The sequence below is a fragment of the Cantharellus anzutake genome (genome assembly GCF_015039405.1).
Source record: "Cantharellus anzutake strain C23 chromosome Unknown EI90scaffold_23, whole genome shotgun sequence".
Classification (NCBI taxonomy): Eukaryota; Fungi; Basidiomycota; class Agaricomycetes; order Cantharellales; family Hydnaceae; genus Cantharellus; species Cantharellus anzutake.
Window position 1 is genome coordinate 107,152 of NW_024066973.1, and position 14,521 is coordinate 121,672.

At 49.2% G+C, this 14,521-nt stretch overlaps 6 protein-coding genes across 6 annotated transcripts; 3 read left to right on the forward strand and 3 right to left on the reverse strand.

The window, feature by feature from the left end:
* Positions 1-26: 26 nt before the first annotated feature.
* Positions 27-1,558, reverse strand: EI90DRAFT_3057490 (class I glutamine amidotransferase-like protein). Its single transcript, XM_039060299.1, has 4 exons — positions 1,414-1,558; positions 901-1,352; positions 616-845; positions 27-556 (listed from the first exon to the last, which is right to left on the reverse strand). Exons 2-4 carry the CDS (start codon positions 1,130-1,132, stop codon positions 227-229), a joined length of 792 nt encoding a protein of 263 aa, XP_038916009.1. The 5' UTR covers positions 1,133-1,352; positions 1,414-1,558; the 3' UTR covers positions 27-226.
* A 1,095-nt stretch (positions 1,559-2,653) lies between these two features.
* EI90DRAFT_3057498 (uncharacterized protein) lies at positions 2,654-3,276 on the forward strand. The gene is made up of 2 exons (XM_039060300.1): positions 2,654-2,689; positions 2,763-3,276. Exon 2 carries the CDS (start codon positions 2,805-2,807, stop codon positions 2,994-2,996), a length of 192 nt encoding a protein of 63 aa, XP_038916010.1. The 5' UTR covers positions 2,654-2,689; positions 2,763-2,804; the 3' UTR covers positions 2,997-3,276.
* Positions 3,277-6,296: 3,020 nt separating this feature from the next.
* EI90DRAFT_2995943 (uncharacterized protein) lies at positions 6,297-8,023 on the reverse strand. Its single transcript, XM_039056203.1, has 6 exons — positions 7,688-8,023; positions 7,457-7,640; positions 7,195-7,395; positions 7,108-7,139; positions 6,728-7,050; positions 6,297-6,649 (listed from the first exon to the last, which is right to left on the reverse strand). The coding sequence occupies exons 1-6, from the start codon at positions 7,893-7,895 to the stop codon at positions 6,572-6,574; spliced, it is 1,026 nt and encodes a 341-aa protein (XP_038916011.1). The 5' UTR covers positions 7,896-8,023; the 3' UTR covers positions 6,297-6,571.
* On the forward strand, positions 7,645-9,289 carry EI90DRAFT_1007633 (uncharacterized protein). The gene is made up of 5 exons (XM_039051362.1): positions 7,645-8,335; positions 8,385-8,552; positions 8,602-8,675; positions 8,727-8,994; positions 9,044-9,289. The coding sequence occupies exons 1-5, from the start codon at positions 7,961-7,963 to the stop codon at positions 9,245-9,247; spliced, it is 1,089 nt and encodes a 362-aa protein (XP_038916012.1). The 5' UTR covers positions 7,645-7,960; the 3' UTR covers positions 9,248-9,289.
* Positions 9,215-12,119, forward strand: EI90DRAFT_3057506 (uncharacterized protein). The gene is made up of 13 exons (XM_039060301.1): positions 9,215-9,243; positions 9,295-9,410; positions 9,465-9,538; positions 9,588-9,767; positions 9,827-9,991; positions 10,044-10,098; positions 10,152-10,167; positions 10,221-10,533; positions 10,592-10,770; positions 10,831-11,101; positions 11,151-11,264; positions 11,318-11,476; positions 11,539-12,119. Exons 2-13 carry the CDS (start codon positions 9,326-9,328, stop codon positions 11,914-11,916), a joined length of 1,989 nt encoding a protein of 662 aa, XP_038916013.1. The 5' UTR covers positions 9,215-9,243; positions 9,295-9,325; the 3' UTR covers positions 11,917-12,119.
* On the reverse strand, positions 11,982-14,465 carry EI90DRAFT_3145598 (putative Serine/threonine-protein kinase gad8; the record flags this gene model as incomplete). The annotated part of the gene is made up of 15 exons (XM_039065314.1): positions 11,982-12,135; positions 12,187-12,206; positions 12,261-12,303; positions 12,357-12,565; positions 12,629-12,735; positions 12,787-12,890; positions 12,944-13,070; positions 13,120-13,260; positions 13,326-13,386; positions 13,446-13,511; positions 13,568-13,642; positions 13,697-13,838; positions 13,906-14,134; positions 14,199-14,345; positions 14,444-14,465. The coding sequence occupies 15 exons, from the start codon at positions 14,463-14,465 to the stop codon at positions 11,982-11,984; spliced, it is 1,647 nt and encodes a 548-aa protein (XP_038916014.1).
* Between the last annotated feature and the right edge of the window lie 56 nt (positions 14,466-14,521).

The following is a 14,521-nucleotide window of genomic DNA, read 5'->3' on the forward strand; positions in this document are numbered from 1 at the left end:
GCATCGCAGCCCGACATATATCGATCCTAAACATGATCTGAGCACATACATTAATCTGTGTGGCGCAAGGGAACAAAGCTTCCCATAATAACCACAACAACGATGGGCATGGAATGCCACGTCAACATGTCTTCCCCTTGGATAGCTCTGTATAAATACAAGTCCCCGATCATTCATTTTTCGTGGAGTCGTAAACTGATAATCTATAGACACAACCGGTCATCATCTAACACGTTATACCCAAGGTTTTCCATATCGCCCTTGTGATTGCACCAACTCCATCATCCTCCTGTGTCGCTCGATGCCTAGCCTCACGGACCGTTGGTGCATCCAAGACACCAGACTTCTCTCGAGCATCGATGATTTTCTGCACCATGTCAGACACGAACTCAGGATGGCCTTGCACACACAGAATATGCACGTCTTCAAAATTGTTGACGTCCCGACTCTCATACGGCAGTAGCATACCCTGTACATCACATTTAGGGGTGGAGCCTAAGAGCAAGAAATTGGGTGGCAGGGAAGGGACGTGATCGCGATGCATTTCTTGAATTCGCTGAGTGAAATTATAAAAGCTGTTAATAAGTCAAAAGCACCCGTGATCTCATTACTTACAAGAGTATCTTTCTGAAACAAACGCCGACCAAGATCAGTGAGATCGACCTCGTAAACTCCAATCTCCCATCCGCGTTCGTTACGAACACAATCCCCGCCAAGTGCTCTAGCAACGACTTGCTGCCCAAAGCATATGCCAATAATTTTCACCATCGGATGTTGAATAGTTACCCGCGAGATGAAGTCAAGAAGTGGATCGATCCAAGGCAACGGGGAATATGCAGATGCACCTATCGCACGAGTTTTCAGGATATGTGAGAGTTCGAAACGTCAACGCGAACAGACCGCTGCCTGAAATCAGAATGCCATCCATGTTTGAGAGGTCTTCAGATGTCGGAAACTTCCCTTGGACCACATCGTAGCCCGTCAGGGCAAAAGATGGACATGGACCATCAATGTAAGCCAATGACGACTCAAGCAGCGTGTGAAAGATAGACAGATAGTCGCCGTAGGTTGAGACCACGGTCGGTAGAGGTGTGTCGCATATCAATAAACCGATCCGCACATGCTTGGACATATCAGCTAAAGTTTGTGGGGGGACTTATAGTTCACACGCCAGTGAACCTCGGCAGACGCCAGACAGAGTGAAACGCGCGTACAACATTGTGGAGTTTATGTAAGAGGACAAACAAAGCAAGGAGATGGGAGACAGCGTTGAACGGAATGAGGACACGTGGATAAATTATATATGTTCCACAAGGGCAATGACGATGTATACGTCATTCGAGACACTTGGGCACCAACGTACTGGTCAGGCTTCCTAGGCCAAAATTAGGGAGGAATCCAAGAAGGCTATCAAGGACGCTTTCCAACGCGAGAAAGATCTCATCTTCTTTGACCGTCATTTTTTGAAACGCGTTCCAGAGTCATCGACTGCACCCCTTCTGCCATGCCACAGATAAGCACACCGAAGAGCTCAATGGCCTCAACCTTCTATCCTTCAGGCCCCGGCCCAGAGGAACCTGGGTCGATCAAGCCTCGCTGGCAGTCAAACGCCAACGTCCAGCCCTGAAGTTTTCTCTACTTCTACCCAAAAAAGAATCCATTACCGTGATGTTCTCAAAGGAGTTTCTAAATCCTATGAAAAGTTGCGTTCTGGGCATAACATGTTCCAAACTCTCCATGATTGTGGCACGCTAGGTATCTATATCTGCTTGTTCGCTCTTCCCCAAACCGGTTATTTTATTCGTTAGATTCGGAATTGATGTCAAGGTACAATTTCGTGCACGGGGATATTAACATAGGCAACTTGTTCTGGAGCAACGGGTCTGGGGTTGGCCAACAAGGTGATCTGGAGTATATGAGGCATGCAGATAAATTGGAGGAGAGTAGTGTCAAGAGCACAAACGATTTCCCCAGATTGGTTTATTTGACCGTCTCCACATAGGGCATTTGGTTGGGGGGACACCTCAATTCATGTCGGTGGAGATGGTCGAACGGGTACCGTTGTGTGTCTCAGGCCTCGTTATGGATGGGTTGGATGCCGTTGGGGTTCAGGGGGACCGTCTCCACAACCCCCAGGATGGAGGATCAGAATCAGGAGTTTCTCCTCCCCCCAATTCAATATCCACACAACCGAGAGGACCGGGCTTTCATGATCCAGAGTCCATGTGATGGGTCGTCACTTGGACTGTGATCAATCGCATCCCCGAGTTCGCCCTGAACAGGACATTTAATGGAAAACTTGAGGAAAGAGTGAAAAAAAATGCGAGCTCTGTCATCAGAAATGTTCCCCCATTCAGCCTGACATTGACCGCAACAATTTCAAGTTGGGGAGGTTTCTTCCAGCAGCCAAATCTTGCATAAACGATGGTTTATCAAAATTGTGCGTGGATTCATGGGCGTCATAATCATCCTCCTCCTCCTCCTCACACCAAAGGAGAGCCGTTCAGCATTTTTCCCACCACGGATGACGTCCAGCCTTTCATCCATCGTGCGCGAGTACGTGTCACAAATCTATTCGCAGCTTAACCTGCTCATCCATTGGAATCGTGGTTCAGTCAACTGTAGTATAACATTGGTAGCGAATGTCAGTTCCCCAGCCAAGAGAACCACGGGGGAACAGCAGTAGGTACTGGAGGGGTTCATATAGGAGATTTAGAATGTGAATCTGGCGTGTGGCCGCCTCAGCTGCTCGTTGAACGTACACAGTTCGGTGGGAACATTGACCGGTGTGGTACAATGCTGCGATGTCATTATTGGGATTCTCATGCGCGAGTGCCATGCATGTACACATCTTCACGTTCGGGATGGATGGTGGCGAAATTGCGATAGTGATCGTAGCACGGTTTGTATTCTTGGATGTCGTCACGGACAGCATTGTATATGTACATTGGGATGTTCAGTGCTCTTGTCCTTCGAGATCATATAGGAACCAATGAGCCACACAGTGACCAGAGCGATGGAGAGGAAGAGTGCAGTGGTAAGTTCGACCTTGGAGAACGAGCCAGTAAGGTCCCCCTACGTTTATAATGTATGTAGACAAGTCATTAGTTTGAGAACGCTCTGTTTTATCTGTCGTTGATGACATTGACGCTCGTGGTTTGGGAAGAAAAGAGAGAAGTGGCAAAAAGGAAAACTAAAAAGGAAAACTGCAGCACTCAGGATTCCCATGTAGTCCCCTACCATGGTACTAACTAAGCGGTACTCGGCTTAACTTCGCAGATCAGACGGGATGCGGTGCTTCCCGAGTCCTATGGCCGCAGATGGCATAGTCCGTATTCCCGCGTCTGATGAATATCTAATTGTTGGGGTTGATGGACAAAGGCAAGTGGATTGAAAAGCATGTATATATAGGTTCTCTCTCTCCCCAGCTGCTCGTTCGAATTCTAACTTTCCTTCGTTTCAGCTTTCCCGAGGACGCTCCATTAACGACGGACTGGTAGAGATATTCATCAGACGCGGGAATACGGGTTATGCCATCTGCGGCCATAGGACTCGGGAAGCACCGCATCCCGTCTGATCTGCGAAGTTAAGCCGAGTACCGCTTAGTTAGTACCATGGTAGGGGACTACATGGGAATCCTGAGTGCTGCAGTTCTTTCGTTTTAGTTTTCCCTTCTGCCACTTCTCTCTTTTCTTCCCAAACTACGAGCGTCAATGTCGTCAACGACAGATAAAACAGAGCGTTTTCAACTTAACGACTTGTGCCCACACACCCCGCTGACACAATGCAGCCTCCCGTGAATATTGTGAACTTGGACATCACTGGAATCGTCTCCGCGATCGGAGATCGATTCTTCTAGTAACTGGATCCTTCCATCCTGCTGTATGTCCCATTACCTCGCGCAAGTATTCTCCTGAACAGTATCACAGTCTTGTGAAGTCCGAGCGCCAGATATCTCAAGCTAGACCCTCCGGCGTACGTTGCTCAAACCCAACTCCCCCGTAAACGTGGTCTGTGACTTTGAACGGCCACTCGGAGCCCCTGCAGCAATGGCACATTGTGCACATCAATCGTGTTCTAACTTCTACACCTAGTTTAGGTTCTCATGCAAGCAATTTGATTGACAATGCTTTCCCCCACTGTTTCACATTATCTTCACTCGCTTCACTCAGGCCCGGTGGCGTCTATGTACTACACAACCAAGTATCACCGTATGTTCGCTTTGAGCTGTACATGCAAAGCCAGTTCTTGAAATGCAATCTGTTCTTCAATGCATGCATGCAGTGCAGTTTATCAATCTATTTTGAATGAGCTTGTTCTCGGTGGTGATCAAGCTTCCATTGTGCAGTTGGCATTCACGATCGTTTGTGTTGATGACCGATGTGTCCAGTTCAATTTCATTATAATTATTAGGGAACTACATTCCACCGCTGGAATGCCATACATCAGAGCAACGTCCAGAGGTCAAAGTCCGGGGTCGGAATGGAAGTGAAGGATGGATGGAAACCCGGGGGCCTGCCACTTGGACTTACAGTGGTCTCAAACGGTGAGAGGTGCAGTTGCAGAAGTCGTTGTTGAGAGTGTCCCATTGGACATGGAATGAGCCAATCAACTAACCTGATTTATTTTCTATTTCATGTTGCAACCCAACCCCGTTCAACACTGTAAACCTGTGGCTCTCAAGTCTCCGTGAAAGTGCGAATGATTCAATTGAACCTCCTGACCATCCGAGTAAGATAGAAACCGGCCGCCCGCGAAAGCTACCGAAGGTTCCACCAAAAAAAAGATAGACACCAGCAAGCGGCAATGAAGATTAAGTGAGTGACAGCATTCGAGCACGGTACAAGAGGTAGTATTTTTTAGACGCAAACACTTAGTTACATTGATTTCGTGATGAGTAATAGGCAAAGTGGATGTTGAGGATGGCACTGACGCGTGGCCGTCCAATAGGTAGATGCGGCCGATGTGTAGGCAGCCTGCAAGATTTGCGTCCGACGTGGTATCAGTACGATGTCAAGCCGTCAAAGTCCACCCTAAGGCCAGCGAATGAGGTGGACGCAGCGCTCGCAGCGAGAAGCATTACACCACGGATGTGAGGCAAGTGAACGCAATCGGAATGTCGCTGGGCGCGCGGTAAGCCAATGAGAAAGTGAGCGACCAACCTGAGCGTTTCAATGTAACTTTGCACATTGAACGGTTCAAGAGTGTGCAGTGCGTGTGCCGTTGCAACGGAAACGATTTGCTTCCCTGCGGACGTCAGAACGACGTCAGGCCCTCAAAGTCTGTCCCAAAGCCAGCGAATGAGGAGGCCCAAAAAAAGTGGGAGAAAGGCGAGGCCGTAACTCTCCCCAGCTTATAGTATATGTAGATGACACCACAGTGCAAATAACCGGGGTACTTGCCGGGGTGTTATGAGCACCTTTCCCAATAAGACTTGCAATGCAGCGCGGACACAGGGGTCTAGACGTCAAAATGGTTCAAGCGGAACGCTAGACCGGACATGACTGACATACGTCAATGACCAGAGAATTTGCGTGCGGTGGACGCAGTGTACGCGATTTACCCTAAGCCAGATATGGCTGATGAGCGCGGCTATTCAGCAGTCCGGCGGACGCGGTATGAGGGCGACCGCGTGCAACAGATGTAAGACATGAATAATGAAAAGGCAGGCTCGTATGCGAGCTTTTGTTGAATCTCGAGCCTCCAATGAACTCAACCAGTCATCAACTAACACGCTAAGCCCAAGGTCTTCCATATCGCCCCCGCCCCACGTTCACAAGAAGACAAGTAAGACAAACAAGACATCACGATGCCTGCGTGCCAACACCTGGGTCAACCGGACGGCCGTGAGTTATTAATGGTTCCAGACGTCACTTGAATGGATTGGATGTATGCGCTGTCGATGGCAGTAGGGTGCATCCATGAGATGCTGTCAATAAAACCAGGCAAGAAGAAAACGATCAGGCGTTCATCCATTTTCCACTCAGAACCGCATCAAAAGGTAAGTGGCGAAAGCTGAGGGCTGAGAGCTGGCGGTTCAACTGAGCTCACAAGCAGCGTAATGCCGCCATACGTGGATAACCTCGGGGCCCATAGTTTCCATCATGCGATGGGTTACGTCATTGAGTGGAGGTGGCAAGCCCGAGCACTCATCTATATCGATCGCTTATCGTCAAGCTCAGGCACCCAGTCAGGTGGGGAAGCAGGAGGTTGGATCGGCTTACATTGACTGATGTACGAGACGGAGGAGAGTGGCTCTCATGTGTCGACCACTGCAGTGAGCTGAACAAGTCTTATGATACTGATGCCTTCAAGACTGTAGCAGAGATGATGTACCGCATGTTGTAGTACCAGCTCAGCAGTGCGGCATGGAGATTGCCAAGTGATGGCGGTTAAACTCTGAAGGAAAACAAACGCATGGTCGAGCCCTGGAGGTTTGTTGATGAGTTGTGACGAGGAGCTAGCTCTTGACAGAAAAACAAATCCTCAACGGAGTATTATCATTAGCATATGCCAATACCATGGAATGTGGGCTCGTGCAAGTAACAACTACCCGTCTCACGCCAGAAGCTTAGCGAGCCAACAAATGCTCTGAAATGACCTGATTGACTCTCGGATCGACATTCCCCAGTATTTCAACAGTCTCCGTCTTCAAGCAAATAAAAAAAAAAGACGCACGTCATCGAACTTGTTGCGTGAAAATTACCAGAGCCGAAGATGCACATACCCACAAACGTCTCGAGATCTCCTGGCCCTCTTCGCTCAAAGAATAGTCACTCTCCTCAGCAACCTCGCAGCAGGAAATGTATCGTCCGTGCCTGAGTCTTTCGCTTGGTTCCACGGCAGGATGCACAAGGGTGCGACTCCCCACCTCGGTCGTGCGCGCAAACAGCGCCTTGAACAGACGCACTCCAATGCTCGTGACCAGATTGCTCTCAACGGAGCGCGTGAGGCGGGAGTGGCAAAAACCCGGGTTGATTGCCGACACAGCAACAGGCGTTGGATTCGTTAATCGAGAAGCGAGCTCGCGAACAAACATGAGTTCTAACACTTGATTTTTTTTGTGGGGTCAGCATCATGACCTTGAATTTGAAAAATTAATCTTACGCTTTGAGAGGTTATAGCGGTTTCTCATGACGCTATGCGAGCGGATTGGGGTCAGTCGGGGATTCATGTGTGGTACCGGACACTCACGAAGCTGTACAATATTCCTCGTCATTCAACTTCCCAAGGATGCTGGGCCAGCTGCTGGCACCCGTGAGCTTATTGGCCATGAAGTGGGCTTCGCTCGAAACGATGACCAGCCTTGAAGCATTGGTTGGCGTCGTCGTTTTGATGAGGTGGGGGAGCATCAAAATGCTAAGCAGAGCCGTCGATAGATAATTCACTTGCAGCCTGACATATGGACAAAGAGTCAGTGCGGGGGTACCGCTTTACATGCATGCCTGGGACGAACGTGATCTCCCATCCATCTTGCGTCTTCGCGTAGGTCGGGGTCGCTACGCCTGCATTGGCAATAAGGGCATTTATCGGGAAGTCCTCCGACTCGACCCTATCAGCAAACCTGCGAACAGAGTCGAAAGAGCCCAGCTCTAGTGGCCAGGCCTCGACATTCTTGTTCATGCTTCGCTGTTCGACATCTATAGGGAAGTCAGCGATGGTGTAGGACAACGGACAGATCTTATACCTTGCTTGGCTCGCATAGCTTTGGCCTCATCGCGAGTGGCGAGAAGGAGTCGCTTGGGTTTGAGTTTTGCAAGATGAACGGCCGCTTCGAAGCCAAGGCCAACATTTGCGCCGGTGACGACTATCGATTTGTCGCTGATATCGGCATTCGGGGTGGGGATCGACGCCCACTGCCCACGGAGAAAAGAGCGGATGGTGAGTTTTCCCATTCCAACTGTGACCTTTGAGAGACACTGTCGAGGCACGCCAAGTGCAATAAACAAGTCACAGCGGCATGATGATTGCGTGTGTCTCGTGTTGTCATTGGCCGAGCTTGAAAGATACCGGTGTTTGCCGATTCCTCATTTGGCCGCCTTGCACACAGTGGCGATACGCAGTCAGAGTGTGCATGCGCATTTATCTTGCCAACGCAACACGCTGGCTTCATTCCAACACCGCAAACCTCAACTTCAGACTCAGACTCAGAAGGTTCTATTTCTCTCCCTGCCCCTCCGCTTTTCCATTCCTCGAACAGATGCAGGCTCCAGAACTGCCGGAACCGCGGCGTCCCGAACGCACCAAGAAGAAGAAGCGGACTAGAAAATCGGATCGAGTTGAAGAAAAGGCCTATCATGCAAGACTTGAGGATGATGTTACCTATTTTCTGGAGGCAAGTGCTGAAGAGGGATCGTATCAGCACGTCTGACTCGTCCCGGTAGGCTGCGAGAACGAGGGAGGATGCAGCGGCAATAAGGGCGCGGTTTATTTCGATAATGGATGAGTTGCTTCCCAAAGCGGTTCCTGACGTCCGACTTCACATCGTGGATCACTGGTATCGACGTTGCACCACGGACATCCAACATCAATCTTGGACGTTTTGCCTCGAGGTGATTTGCGAGCCTTGTCCCGTTCTACTAATGGCTGAAATTCAGCCAGGATTATGATAGACCATACGGCCTAGCTAGTGAAGAGATACATAATAACGCAATCCCTGCCGTGTATGGCACAAGGTAAGCGCGGGGACCGCAATGTTACCTGCATGGGTGCTAACTTCCGTGTAGTCTTGCTCAGGATACTACTTTACCGAATCATTATCACGATTCGGTTTTCGAAGCTTTGCAGGGGTTCTCGAAGACCCAGCCTCCAAGCATCTACCTACCCAACCCACTCAACGAAAGACGCGTAGATATATTTCAGTGCTACGCATCTATTCGCCCAGAAATAAGGGCTGTCATGACTCTAATACTTATGTGGAATCGCTCACATGGTTTTGATATCGACCAAATGTCACCTTTTGCCATCGCGGGCATGCTCATTTCCTGGATGCAGGTATGAGATGAGGCAAATTGAAGAAGGCCCATATTGACCCCTTGCTTAGTCAGGAAATTTATTGCCGAATCTCCAGGATCCAAACATCTTAAGTCCTAGCGATCCAAGGATTACCATAAACCACGTTTCTGCAATTCCTGGGGGCATCCGCGTCGAACCTATTGACACCACGTTTAAAGATCCGAAGGGGCGGACGCCGGATCCTTCTCCCCACCTTCCCCCTGGCGCCTTATTTGTTGATTACTTGCAGTAAGCCAGCTTTTGAGCGTGATGTTGTCTCCAGCCAATGGGACCTGGCAGGTTTTTGGGCGGATTGGACACAAAATCAAAAATGTTTTCAATGCGTAATGGGGGGCTCCTCGAGAGAGTAGGCGCGAACAGTGCGGCCAATCCCGATGCCCGAATTCTCCTCGATGGTAGCGGTTGATTGTTTCGTGGTGATCTGTAACTGAGTCTTTGTATCTCTCAAGGATCCGATTGGGTAGCCCCTGATTCTTGGTCTCAGAATTTCGTTGTGGTCCAGGATCCATTCATGCCAAATGAAGTGAAGTACCAGGTCTGGCGACCACGAGCTACATCTCATGACTTGATAGAATCTTACTTCCAACCTGTCCAAATCCCAATGGACTGAATATAGAAATCTGGCAAAAACATTCAGCCATTTCCTCAGGTCGAAACCTCTGTGGCTCGCGTTCGGACCTGACCACCTGTTCCCCCAACCCCAACCACCCCCAGATCCTATGATCGATCGTCACATTGAATCCTTCTACCTTGTAAGTCTCCCTGCCATTGGCGCATGTACGGATAAATAGCTTCCTTTGCCCCTCACCAGGGATCTAGACCCTCCAAAGAGGTGACGGCATCGCGGATGCGTACCATTCAAATTATCGAAAAGATCATTCAGCAGACATTCGGGGCGTCATATACGGTGCAACCGTTCGGTAGCACGGTATATGGCGTAGACTCCCCATCAACAGATCTAGATCTCGTCATAGTCGTAAGAGTACTTTCGTAGAGTTTGGTCGGTACTAAGGGAGATATATATCAAGGACGTAGATCATGCAAACGGTTTTGCTCCAAATGTTGATATACAACGCCTCCCAGGTGAGTACGTTAGGTGCTACGGGCCTTTTCTTGGTGACTCACCAGAACGCAAGCTGTGTACAACATGCGGTATGCCGTCTCGCTTCGTTAGAACCTTGCTTGATGAGCCGACCTATATCCAGTAAACTAGCCGCTGCCCTTCGGCGAGCTGAATTCATCGGTATTAGAGCAATACCTGGGGCATCCACTCCCATCGTCAAAGCAACCCATCCCACCAATAGGATCCAGGTCGACATTAATGCTAATGAGCAACTGGGTCTCTACAATACAGTACTGATTGGCTCCTACTGCCAAATCTATCCGATGCTTCGACGGCTCATCTTTTTCATTAAGCAATGGGCGAAGTCCCATGCCCTCAGTGATCCATCAGGTGCCCATGGACCCAAGAGTATGAGCAGCTATTGCTATACTCTCATGATAATTTCATGGCTGCAAGTAAGTCGTGTACATTCAGCCTCAACCGAGCTCCCAGCCAACGCAAGTTCACTCTTAGACAATCAATGTCTTGCCCAATTTGCAGGCTGACCTCCCTCCCGCCGGGGATGGAGAAGGATTTTGGATACGAGCAAAAGCAGGCCGTGTGTGGTGTGATAATCGATTTGAGCGACGCCTTCCACCAAAGCGGAGTCGCCGATATTTCGACATTGGCGAATTGCTTCTGGGTTGGTTTGAGTAAGGGAATTCTGTGCCCCCTTATGTTAGATTTTTTTTTACTCAATCTCGGGATATTAGTTACTGGGGCACTAGACATCAGTATGCCACTCAAGGAATGAGCATCCGCCATGGCGGGCGAATAATGCGCCAAAACCCTGTTGCTGTGTCGAGCGGCGCCATACCTTTTCAGCCGACCCACTTCAGTGAAGGCCAACCAGTCGCCGCCTATCGATTCAACCATTTGTATTCTCACTTGGCGGATGATACCCTCAAAAAGAACCAGGAGCCTTCCGGATCTTATCAATCAGGCAATCGAAAGGCAAGAGGCACCAGAACAACAACAGAAGAGGTACCGTTTCGGCCGAAGTCGGCTCGCTAAATTACTTACATCACTGCAGAGCATGTCAGTGGATGAAGTAGGAATCACCGAGGAGAATTTCCGTGGCATGGAAATGCTTGGGGAGGGAAACCCAACGCAGTCACCGAAGTCAAATTCTGTACTGGCTGAAAAGGTATGTCTCCCGTTTGGAACTGGCGATGATCTGGTAACGCCAAGAATCCACAGGCTGAGGTAGGCGATGCTAGCGAAGGATACAAAGGCACCGAGGAGGATGCAGAAGACGCAGAAGACGCAGAAGACTTGGACGTGAATCCTTCTGATGGGGAACCTCCACAATGGAAGAATAGCTTATTGCTTGTCGCTGATCCATTCATTTCCGCCAAGGTATCTGGTTTCATTCAGTTATCAGCCGCAAGAGATTTGGATTCCTGATGCCCTCTCTTCAGAACGCAGCTGGGGGTATACGACCTGAAGTCATAGCAAGATTTCGATCGGAATGTGTTCGCTCTGCACAAGTGATTACTGGTGGAAGACCCATTCAGGAGACATTTGGGTCCTCGGAAGCCATTGAGGCTCTCAAACAAGTTTTGGCTCGACGGGGAGAACAGTTATCCTCCTTCCCGCCCGCAGATGATCCTATGTTGCATTACCGATCGATTGAAGAGAAACGAAGGGAGGAGGAACAGGAGAAACAGAAGGGGAAACAAAGGGAGAAACAAGGGGAAGAGAAACAAAAAGGGGGGAAAAGGCGATGGGAACCGAGGTTCGTACGAACACGCTTTTTAGACATGTTAAAGAAGACCCAAGTGACACTGGTGCTGTAACACCATAAGGAATAAGCAACGAAAGAACGCGGCTTCAAAAGCGCAGAAATCAACCACACCAACCATTAAGACGTAACACTGCCAAATTGCTCGGCAAGATGTTCGTTAGCTGGATTGTAAGTGAATCCACGGAACTGGTCCTGCACAGTCTCGGACAGGTTTGAGTCGGTGACGAGACTGTCCGCTGCTACTTCCGATGTGAATTCTGGATCGAAATTTCTGTGTTGTTGTTAGTGAACGAGCGAATTGATTTACAACACGATATCTTACGACACGTCAATCAGTCCGGTCTAAGGAGCATAGTAAGAACAAACGACTGAAAAGATGAAATGATATCAACTCACGACACTAGGTTTGAAAGGTGGCTGAATCTTTTTGGCAAGCAACCTACCCAACGAAATTCAGCAGGATCACATAATGAAGCACCATAACATGCTCACTTGTGCCAATCTATTTTGGAGAAGAATGGCTGCTTCTTTATCTCGTTTGATCCGTTCACACCCAATCTCTGAGTTGGGTCACGCTTCAGAAGCGCTGCAATGATACTTCTCGCTTCTGTAGACATATCATCTGGAAAGCGGAGAGTGTCATGTAGGATTCTCTGATACATTTTGTTCACGTCCTGATCGTAGAAAGGGGGCAATCCGGTCTTTGTTGGATTGACGATGAGAACGGGCTGGTCTGGTCTGAAGCAGTGAGGAATCGAACATACCAGCATTTCAAAAATTAAGACGCCCAAAGTCCACCAGTCGACGGTTTTTGTATACCCTTTGCTTTCGAGGAGTTCAGGTGCAATATATTCGGGGGTACCACAGAAAGCTGGCAAAGCAATGGTAAGCTCCTTGGGGACCATCATAAAGGCAGACATACTGTTCGTTTTCGAGTCCTCCGACATATTGAGCTTGCATAAACCGAAATCACATAGCGCTATGTGACCTGTGAAGTCGAGAAGGATGTTTTCCGGTTTCAAATCCCTGTTGAATATGATTGGTTATAGCGCCAGCTTCGGAAGGTATGGAGGATGTACCGATAAACAACATTGAAAGAGTGCAAATGCTCGAGAGCACAGAGTAGCTCCGCAGCGTAGAATCGACTGCGGGACTGATCGAAACGACCTTCCCTTTGTAGGTGATAGAACAGTTCCCCCCCATTCACTGATATGAGGATGAGAGGGAGTGTCAAGAACAGCTATTTCACACCTACCAAAGGACATGACAAGGTATAATTTGTCCGGAGTTTGGAATGAAAACTTGAGAGGGACGATAAAAGGATTGTTGACCAGCGCCAGCACTGTTCTTTCGGCTAGAATGTGGGTGATTTCCCCAGGTCGAGATGCAATATGAGCTGCGAGATTCGAAAAAAGTGAATAATGGAATTGTTTGAATCCAAGTCTACAAACGAAAAGCTACCTTTTCTGATTGTTTTCAGTGCATATATACGGCCCGTGTCCTTTTTTCGAACTTGCATAACCTATGAAAGCATAAATCCGGAACCGACCTCCCAAGGGAACTCTAAAGTGGAGGCTTCACCTTTCCGAAACTTCCTTTCCCAATGAGACTCAATAAATCAAAGGAGTCTATAGTCAACGTTTCATTCTAAAGTTGATAAGATAAGATCAGCCCTAGCAGCAAGCGCCGATCATCTCACTGACATGTATTGGTTTGAACGACAGGTGCAGGCGGAACTCTCCAGTACCCCAGGTAGCACGATACCACTGATCAGACACCTGATAGGTCTCGTTAATGTAGTGGTAGAAGAACGATTATGTGAAGGGGCGAACGGCATTTGCTTCCAATGCGGGGCTGAGGTCGAGACGAGAGAGAAGTATGTCGTTCCCCATATCTGGTTGGCTGAGTCCGGAAATCACGGGCTGAGTCCGGAGATAGGCTGAGATCGTGATGTCCGAAGTACGGGATACGTCACTGTCGGTATGGAAACACCGAAGAATGAGCCGGATTAACGGGGTTGATGGTGACGGCAAACACGCACAAATCAGCCTGCGAGTACCAGTTCGGGGACGATAGCTGTCCACCCAGGGCGTCAATCATGATTTCGTTTTTGTCGTACTCAAGAACACAATAGGGGATCCACCACATCCTGCGGCGTTGAATGCTCTCACGAGCATTTGAGGGCTTTCGTTGATGCGCTGGCTGATTTTTGACGGCCTCTTCAACCGAGGGAGGGATTGATACATCTGGAGGGAGAGTAATGCCTCTGCCTAAATTAACACTCAGATCGCGTCTAATTCTTCAGCACTCCGGGGGGGGGCCAGCAAGTGTCACCTTCAAGCACACGAATTGTAAGCAATCCAGTTCTTTCTCCAGAGCTCGATGTTCGCGGGCTTAGATATTGTGCTGGTGGCTGAGGTGTAGTCGAACGAGAAGGAACGGGTGTGTGGGAACGCGACGGCGTGAGCACGTCCTTCGCTTCTGTGCCAGATTGGTAGCACAATGGCGGTGTCAGTGAAGACGACGGGCAATTGTCATGAGGATCGGGGCAGCAGAAGTGTAGGGATACGAGCGCTCACTCTTTCCAAGCCAGCCAGACATGGATCGTGATGAGATGAGGTGATGCGGAGGGAAGAGAAACAGCCCGGGCGTGGATA

What these genes read in the sequence shown, in the direction of transcription:
- EI90DRAFT_3057506 (XM_039060301.1), top strand. Translation starts at nt 9,326, where the DNA reads ATGTTTTCAATGCGTAATGGGGGGCTCCTCGAGAGAGTAGGCGCGAAC. An exon ending in TGCCCGAATTCTCCTCGATG is followed by an intron (nt 9,411 to 9,464) that starts GTAGCGGTTGAT and finishes GTATCTCTCAAG; the next exon opens with GATCCGATTGGGTAGCCCCT. An exon ending in ATCTAGATCTCGTCATAGTC is followed by an intron (nt 9,992 to 10,043) that starts GTAAGAGTACTT and finishes ATATATATCAAG; the next exon opens with GACGTAGATCATGCAAACGG.
- EI90DRAFT_3057490 (XM_039060299.1), bottom strand. Translation starts at nt 1,132, where the DNA reads ATGTCCAAGCATGTGCGGATCGGTTTATTGATATGCGACACACCTCTA. An exon ending in CATTCTGATTTCAGGCAGCG is followed by an intron (nt 846 to 900) that starts GTCTGTTCGCGT and finishes CTCGTGCGATAG; the next exon opens with GTGCATCTGCATATTCCCCG. An exon ending in TGTTTCAGAAAGATACTCTT is followed by an intron (nt 557 to 615) that starts GTAAGTAATGAG and finishes AATTTCACTCAG; the next exon opens with CGAATTCAAGAAATGCATCG.
- EI90DRAFT_2995943 (XM_039056203.1), bottom strand. Translation starts at nt 7,895, where the DNA reads ATGGGAAAACTCACCATCCGCTCTTTTCTCCGTGGGCAGTGGGCGTCG. An exon ending in AGCTATGCGAGCCAAGCAAG is followed by an intron (nt 7,641 to 7,687) that starts GTATAAGATCTG and finishes ACTTCCCTATAG; the next exon opens with ATGTCGAACAGCGAAGCATG. An exon ending in CAAGATGGATGGGAGATCAC is followed by an intron (nt 7,396 to 7,456) that starts GTTCGTCCCAGG and finishes TCCATATGTCAG; the next exon opens with GCTGCAAGTGAATTATCTAT.
- EI90DRAFT_1007633 (XM_039051362.1), top strand. Translation starts at nt 7,961, where the DNA reads ATGATGATTGCGTGTGTCTCGTGTTGTCATTGGCCGAGCTTGAAAGAT. An exon ending in CTTGGACGTTTTGCCTCGAG is followed by an intron (nt 8,553 to 8,601) that starts GTGATTTGCGAG and finishes AAATTCAGCCAG; the next exon opens with GATTATGATAGACCATACGG. An exon ending in CCTGCCGTGTATGGCACAAG is followed by an intron (nt 8,676 to 8,726) that starts GTAAGCGCGGGG and finishes ACTTCCGTGTAG; the next exon opens with TCTTGCTCAGGATACTACTT.
- EI90DRAFT_3057498 (XM_039060300.1), top strand. Translation starts at nt 2,805, where the DNA reads ATGTCATTATTGGGATTCTCATGCGCGAGTGCCATGCATGTACACATC.